The sequence below is a fragment of the Lagopus leucura genome, unplaced genomic scaffold (genome assembly GCF_019238085.1).
Source record: "Lagopus leucura isolate 7727_CA_CO unplaced genomic scaffold, USGS_WTPT01 Super-Scaffold_760, whole genome shotgun sequence".
Taxonomy (NCBI): Eukaryota; Metazoa; Chordata; class Aves; order Galliformes; family Phasianidae; genus Lagopus; species Lagopus leucura.
In genome coordinates this window covers 158,345-166,886 of record NW_024962257.1, presented here as the reverse complement: position 1 = coordinate 166,886, position 8,542 = coordinate 158,345, and the positions used below count along the sequence as shown (strand labels likewise).

General features: G+C 41.4%; 1 protein-coding gene across 3 annotated transcripts in view; it reads right to left on the bottom strand.

The window, feature by feature from the left end:
• SNX29 (sorting nexin 29) overlaps positions 1-8,542 on the bottom strand; it is a 79,321-nt gene that overhangs the window by 25,682 nt on the left and 45,097 nt on the right. Inside the window, exons 19-20 of one of the 3 annotated variants that reach the window (XM_042864369.1) lie at positions 4,942-5,082; positions 4,141-4,210 (exon numbers count right to left, since the gene is read on the bottom strand). In XM_042864369.1, the coding sequence (XP_042720303.1) occupies positions 4,181-4,210; positions 4,942-5,082 (171 nt within the window). In that variant the 3' untranslated portion in view covers positions 4,141-4,180. Of the gene's footprint in view, positions 1-4,140; positions 4,211-4,941; positions 5,083-8,542 lie in introns of those variants that run through there. The other 2 variants (XM_042864370.1, XM_042864371.1) reach the window with 2 other exon arrangements.

Genomic DNA, 8,542 nt, shown 5'->3' with positions numbered 1-8,542 from the left:
AGAAGTCTTCACAAAAGGAGAGAGAATGATCCAAATTCTTCTGAGTGCTGGTTTTGCTATTAAGCGAAGCAAAGTGAAAGGACCTGCCCAGGAGATTCAATTCCTAGGTATAAAGTGGCAAGATGGCCGTCGTCACATCCCGACAGACGTGATCGACAAAATCACTGCTATGTCTCCACCCACTAGCAAAAGAGAGACACAATCTTTTCTGGGTGCAGTGGGCTTTTGGAGAATGCACGTTCCAAACTACAGCCTCATTGTAAGCCCCCTTTATTATGTGACGCGAATGAGAAATGAGTTTACATGGGGCCCTGAGCAGCAGCATGCTTTTGAACAGATTAAACAGGAGATAGCCCGTGCCGTGGCCCTAGGGCCAGTACGGACTGGACAAGGTATAAAGAACATCCTCTACACTGCTGCTGGAGAGAACGGTCCTACTTGGAGTTTGTGGCAAAGAGCCTCAGGAGAGACACGAGGCCGACCCCTGGGATTCTGGAGTCGGGCATATAGAGGGTCTGAAGAGCACTACACTCCAACTGAGAAGGAGATCTTAGCCGCTTATGAAGGGGTTCGGGCTGCTTCCGAAGTAGTCGGTACTGAAACACAGCTCCTTCTGGCACCTCGACTACCAGTGCTGAACTGGATGTTTAAAGGAAAGGTTCCCTCCACCCATCATGCTACTGATGCCACTTGGAGTAAGTGGATTGCACTGATTACACAACGAGCACGGATGGGGAACCTCAGCCGTCCAGGAATCCTAGAGATCATCATGGACTGGCCTGAAGGTAAAAAGTTTGGAACACCACCGGGAGAAGAAGTATCACGTGCTAAAGAAGCCCCACCATACAATGAACTACCGGAGAATGAAAAGAAATATGCCCTGTTCACAGATGGATCGTGTCGTATTGTGGGAAAGCATCGCAGATGGAAATCTGCTGTGTGGAGCCCCACACGACAAGTTGCAGAGGCCACCGAAGGGAAAGGAGAATCAAGCCAATTTGCAGAGGTAAAGGCTGTCCAACTGGCCTTAGATGTCGCTGAACGGGAGAGGTGGCCAATGCTCTATCTTTACACTGACTCATGGATGGTAGCAAATGCCTTATGGGGGTGGTTACAGCAGTGGGAGCAAAATAACTGGCAAAGAAGGGGTAAACCTATTTGGGCTGCTGAACTGTGGAAAGACATTGCTGCCCGAATAAAGAATATGATTGTAAAGGTGCGCCATGTAGATGCTCATGTGCCCAAGAGTCGGGCTACTGAAGAACAGCAAAATAACCATCAGGTAGATCGAGCTGCCAGAATTGAGGTGGCTCAAATAGACCTGGACTGGCAGAACAAGGGTGAATTATTTCTGGCTCGGTGGGCCCATGAGACCTCAGGTCATCAAGGGAGAGATGCAACATACAAATGGGCTAGAGACCGAGGGGTGGACTTAACTATGGATGCCATTGCACAGGTTATTCATAACTGTGAAACATGTGCCATCATCAAACAAGCCAAGAGGATGAAACCTCTGTGGGAAGAAGGGCGATGGCAAAAGTACAAATATGGGGAGGCATGGCAGGTTGATTATATCACCTTGCCACGATCTCGCAATGGTAAGCATTATGTGCTTACTATGGTGGAGGCAACCACTGGGTGGCTTGAAACATATGCAGTACCCCATGCTACCGCCCGAAACACCATACTGGGTCTCGAGAAACAAGTCCTGTGGCGACACGGCACCCCAGAAAGGATTGAGTCAGATAATGGGACTCATTTCAAAAATTCTCTTGTAAATACTTGGGCCAAAGATCACGGCATTGAATGGATTTACCATATTCCCTATCATGCTCCAGCCTCTGGTAAAATTGAACGATACAATGGACTGTTAAAAACGATGCTAAAAGCACTGGGTGGCGGAACATTTAAGCACTGGGAGAAGCATTTGGCAGAAGCCACCTGGTTGGTCAATACCAGAGGATCTATCAATCGTGATGGTCCTAACCAATCCAGTTCCCTACATACCGTAGAGGGAGATAAAGTCCCTGTTGTACATGTAAAGAACATGTTAGGAAAGGCAGTTTGGGTTCTTCCAGCTTCTGGAAAGGGCAAACCTCTCCGTGGTACAGTTTTTGCCCAGGGACCAGGATCCACTTGGTGGGTAATGCAGAAGAATGGGGATGTCCAATGTGTACCACAAGGAAACTTGATGCCGGGGGAGTGCAGTTACTAATTCTATGTATATGTACATAGCCATGTGTGCATTTTAATCATTTTTTGTTTGTTTGTATATATGTATATATATTTTAAGCATGATGTAACGATGTAGAATAAGGGGTGGAATGTCATGGTTCTATGTTTTTTTGTTTTTGTTTTTTTTGTTTTTGGGTTTCAGTATTCCACATCAAAACATCATGTAGTGTACGGGACATTAAAGTGTCACTGCCCCAATCCCAGCTACCTATCCCTGTACATTACAGAAGTCACGGGATCTGGCCCTTCCGGGTGGGGGGGGCGCTCTCTTGCTGCCTGGCAGTGGGTGCTGGAGGGTGCTTTCCTAGCCGTTCCAAGCTTTTCAGGTTTGAATCGGTCCCGGGAACTCTCTCTCTCTCATCTTGTCTGATTTATTAATCTCAATTGCAATTAAATTGTATCTATTGTGTTATCTTGTATTCCGATATTATAGTAAAATAAGTTTTCCTCCATAGATTATTGCCGCTGTTCTTTTCCTCCCTTCCTTCCTTCCCATTTTGTGGGACTGGGGTGGGGGGGGGAGGGCAGAGGCCTGTCGCCCCTGTCACGGACATAGATTGATCTGGTCAAATCCGTGACACCCTCCTCTGGACCCTTTCCAAAATCTCTATGTCTTTCTTGTACTGAGGGCTCCACACCTGGACACAGTACTCCAGATGGGGCCTCACAAGAGCCAAGTAGAGAGGGACAATCACCTCTCTGTCCCTGCTGACCACCCCTCTCCTGATGGAGCCCAGGATCCCATTTGCCTTTCGAGCTGCCAGAGTGCACTGCTGGCTCATATTCAGTCTCTCATCCATCAGGACCCCCAGGTCCTTCTCTGCCGAGCTGCTCTCAAGGACTGCTCCTCCCAGCCTGTACAGGTGCCTGGGGTTCTTCCGGCCCAAATGCAAAATCTTGCACTTTGCCGTGTTGAACCTCATCAGGTTCACCCGAGCCCAGCTTTCCAGCCTGTTGAGGTCCCTCTGAATGGCATCCCTTCCTTCCACCGTATCAACCGCACCACTCAGCTTGGTGTCGTCAGCAAACTTGCTGAGGGTGCGCTCAATTCCCTCATAGATGTCATTAATAAAGATGTTAAAGAGCACCAGTCCCAAGACAGACCCTTGGGGGACACCACTTGTTACCGGCCTCCACCTGGACATAGAGCCATTGACCACCACCCTCTGTCTGCGGCCTTTCAACCAATTGCTTATCCATCGGGTCGTCCACCCATCAAATCCACTTCCCTCCAATTTGGAGATGAGGATGTGGTGGGGGACCATGTCAAAGGCCTTGCTCAGGTCCAGGTAAGTGACATCAGTTGCCTTCCCTTCGTCCACCAATGCTGTCACTCCATCACAGAAGGCCACAAGATTAGTTAGGCATGACCTTCCTTTGGTGAAGCCGTGCTGGCTGTCTCGGATCACATGCTCATTCTTTATGTGATCGAGCATGTTGTCCAGGAGGATCTGTTCCATGATCTTCCCAGGCATGGAGGTGAGACTCACCGACCTGTAGTTCCCCGGGTCCTCCCTATACCATTGTATATAACACCGTAGAAATAAGCTTCCATGATAAACTGAGGGGAACTGATGTAAATGCATCACTTTGTGGTTTCCATGCTCTTCACAGCAAGTAGCCAGAAAAGTAATCACTAATCAATACCAATTGCACAATTGGTTAATATCTCACCATAGCACTCTTTCAGGAGAGCAATGGATGGCACCTAGCAAACAGTAACTTTTTCTAAGAACTGATATGATGAAAATGATTGTGGGTTTTTACATGACTATGGGAGAATTTTAGTCCAAAGCTAATGCATTGAAAGCAATACAAAAACTTTAATGACTTGCTCAACTGTTACTTCTATAGTTATCAATTGTGTAACTAAAATAATAATTTAATTAGTATATGAAGTAATTAGGATGAAAGAGTATAAAGAGAGCTTAAAAGAAGTCTTTCCTTATTTATTGAGGTGGCCAATGTGCAACCGCTTAAAAAAAAAAAAAAAAAAGAATCAGCATCCAGTGGTTTAGTACAGAAGTTTTAAAGTTATAAGCGTGATTTAATCCCCCTTATATTTTACTTGTGATAGTTAGATTTAGTTTTCAGATTATTTATTCACTATAAAGATTAACAACTTAAATCAGCTTTCAGGATGTATATTGAAGATTTTTGCCTTATATTAAAACTATTAAACATCCTAGAGTTTTGGTAATCAAGAATTGAATAATGTACTTTGGAAAAACCTTCTCTCATTTAAGGTCTTCAAAGGATGAACATTTTTACTGTATCATCAGTGTAGCCACAACAGATAAATAGCCCAAGCTTTTAAGTGACATTAAGCCTTCAGAATATTTGCATCTACTTATTCTTAATCAGAAACACTTTTAATTCTTTTCAGTTTAAGGACAGAATGCTGTCAAATTAGCATTAAAACATATAATCATGCTCTGATATCCTGGCTTCTTGTCTAATACATATCAAGAAGTTATAGAATTATAAAAATTCTCTTTCCTCCCTTCCTTTCTCCCTTCAAAAAAAAAATGCAGTTCTAATGCTTATGCTGTCCATAAAAATAACGTAAAGTTTTAAAAATTGTTCAGAAATTCTCTGACTCATAGTCAATGTGCACTTAAGGAAAATGATAATCATCTTTTTTACATGTGTGAAGGAAAGGTTACTTTCTGAACTCTTACTGATACTATGAATTAATTTAATTACCTTATTTCCAATAGCTTTTTTTGGTGGAAAGTTAAAAGTCCTCACTTGGTGGTATTTACTCTGTAATTTATGATGCAAGCTTCTGAACTCCGTATATCTTCGATAAACATTCCATTCATCGTCCTTTATTCTTATATAAACCTGCAAAACATAGACATGAAAGAAAATATTTTTTTTCCCTAATTCTTAGGCTATTTTCCAACTATTTTAACATGCAATCCATTTCCTCCTCTTCTTAAGATTTCTGTCTTTGATGAAGCACTATGCCGGCTCACATATGCATGAAGATCAACAGGCACATCAGGCCAGAAGAGCAGATCCCAAGCTGCATTTCCACTGCATCACTTCTTACCCATAAAGACTCGTAGTTTCAGATACTGCTCTCCTCCCCTACTTTTAGGCTTCATTTCCATGAAAGTTTTTCTCCCTGCTTGAGGAGGAGCATTCAAGTACTGCAACACTCTCCCGGGGGGGGGGGGGTCCGGAAGACCATTTGAAGTACATAACATAAAAAGAAACATGAGGAAACATATGAATCAGTCAGTATTAAACAGGAAGTCTGTTGAGCTGCAAAGGATTTTAAACATTAGAGGAATGTTTATTGATGATAATCTTTGGTGAGCTTATAAGCTTATGAGCAATAACAGCCTTACCTGATTAGGGCATGTTTATCTTTAATCTTATTATGTGCAACTTAAAAATGTTTATTACTCTGCAAATAAGGAAGATTTGCAAGTAGCCACGTAAATATTGGAATCTTGTTAAGAATCACAAAATCAGTTTCATTATCTTAAGTTTCAGCCACTGGTAATAATGGAATTCAGTATGTTTTGTTTCTATTTGCTGTACACTTCACATGGAAGTGAAGTATGTATGTACCAAATACCAATATCCCACAATTGAGAAATACAACAAAATAATATTATTGCAGTAGCCATCTTGCATCATCACTAAACGAAACTGCAACTAATGACCACCACCTAGAGGCAAAATATAAATGCAAACTTATATTTTTTAATTCTGGTCTGGGCTCTGTCTTAGCCCCTGGGAATACAAGAAATTATTTTCTAACAGTAGGCTGACTGACCAACATCTGGCTATCAATAAATATTCACCAGAAGAATGGTATAAAGTGATGGAAAGTGCAACAACGACAGCAGAGAAACAAAATCCCAAGCTGCAGCAAGCAAGGAGTCTCACAAAGACAACAGCAGCAGGCACAGAAATAAGAGAAGGAAGCTGCTTACCTTTAGAAGACCTCAGGCAGGGATCTCCAGAGAGATCCCCTCACCTCCACTGCCAACACTTAAATGATCCCACCTGGGAAGGGGTGGATCCTGGCTCCACCCTTCCATCACTCAGTGCATTCCATTGCATGCACCTGAGCTCCCATGGGCTGGACCTGCCTTCCCACCAGGTGCTCCATCACTGGCTCAAGCTATGACTTGCATTTCCACAACAAATGGTCATCAAACTGTACAAATCACTAACATAAGTCACCAGAAAACACCTTTCTAACCAAAAAAGGAATAAATAATCCCCATGAATTACTGAAACATAATAAGGATAGGAATGGTTCATTGAATTCACATCCCTCTGCTCAGGTGCAAAACTAATTACAATACTGATTTGCACTAATACATGGCAAGGCAATATTCAAGATACAAGCCCAAAGAAAAACAAAGCACAGCAAGTATAGAGAGGCTGTGCTTCTGAATAAGTTAGAATGAGTGTGTACTGGAAGAAAAGGTTTACTAATCATATTTATTTCCATTTTAGGTCTGCATTAGACTTTATCACAGTATCACAACAGCAACTCATGTTTGGTTAATCCTACATTATGATCTCCAAGTTTCTTCAGCTGGCCAGCTTCTGCAAGGCATACTGATCACAACACTTACACCATTCAGAAAATTCTCTGGTGAATTCTGAAAATTATTTCTCAGATTTTTGTATTTTGTGTTCATTTTCAGATAAACACTGTGCGTGTAGGTGTATCCAGAAATGTTTTCCATCTTCCAAAACAGAGCTACTTAAGAGATCTGATATAAAAAAAAAGTGACATCTGTGTTTTGCTTGATTTTTCTTCAATTTAATTAGCCCAATAATTTTTTAGATCCATGTGAATTTAAAGTAATTGCAAACTCTGAGGTAAGAAGTCTCAAATTTCTCTCCAATTATGTTGGAAGAAAAAAAACACTGTCGGAATTTTTTTTTTTTTTTTTTTTTTTTATGTTCAACCTACTAATTTCAATAGATGCTCTAATTTATATATTGAAACAGATAAAAATCTCTCCACGCCTTTCATGATATGAAAGATTGCTACTGTACTCTAATTACTAGTTTAAGGAATTCTACCTTATTTCAGTTCCTATTCCCACCACAAATATCTGCTCTTCTGTATACGTAAAGCCTTCTCTACTTTTCAGTTTATAAATTCTCCTGTGATCATTAAGTGCCAATAACTGAGTCCCACATTTAAATTCGTCCCTCCTGTGAAAGCTTCCTTTATTCCAGAAACATCAAATTCTGATCCAAACCGTTTCTTCTTCAAATTTTATTTCATTCATGTGCCAAAATATTGGATCTCCACCACTCTGATGTCCTTTACACACTCCTTTACCCTGTGTCATCAATTACCAAATGGACTGATATCTTCCCCAAGATTTCTTAGATACTGATCCAAAAATGTGAAGTCTATCCTTCTCCACTTACAGGTAAATTTCCTTGTGTTACTCTAAAGAATGACAAAATTGAATTCCATAACACATAGCTACCTCTAGTCAGCAGGACTCTGCATCTTCAGATGACTATTCACATTGCAAGAGGAAAGAAATCCATAAATGCCTGTTTGATTTTAAAAGCTCTATGCCACAAATGCCAAGGTTTCTGTATCATTATTTATTGCTGTTATCCGGATGTTGACCTACTACTGTGAAATGGTGATATTTCAGAAAACAAATGAAAAAAAATTTAAGGGAACATCATAAATACAATTAAGTGCACAACCAATTTGATCACTCTTTTTCACTAAAATGATACACTACCTAACAGTTTCAACATCCACAGCTTACTGATACAAGTAGATGGCTTTTGTTAATTTCAAAGAAAATTCTAGACAGTGCTAAGATGTGAGTGCTTGTTATTCTGCTTCTCACAACGGTACCCTTCAACTCAGTCTGAGCACAAGATGTAGCTGTTTCTAGATCAGGTCTTTAAATTCTTAAGATTTGTAACCACTAAATGCTGCCAGTTAATTTCTGGTACAGGAACGTGATGCAACTCTGCAAATACAGAGATCTGCTTTAAATTTCCACATCTAATGAGATTCATTACAAAATATTGCTTGCCATAGGAGTGCATAGCTTTATTTCCGAGACCTAATCAGTATCTAAAGGGGAGCTACAGGAAAGAAGGGGACAAACTGTTTAGAATGGTCTGTGGTGACAGAACAATGGGAAATGGGTTCAAACTTAAAGATGGTGATTTAGGTTAAATATAAGGAAAAAGTCTTTTACAGTGAGGGTGGTGAGGCACTGGAACAGGCTGCCCAGTGTTGTGGTTGATGCCCCATCCCCGGAGACTTTCAAGGCGAGGCTGG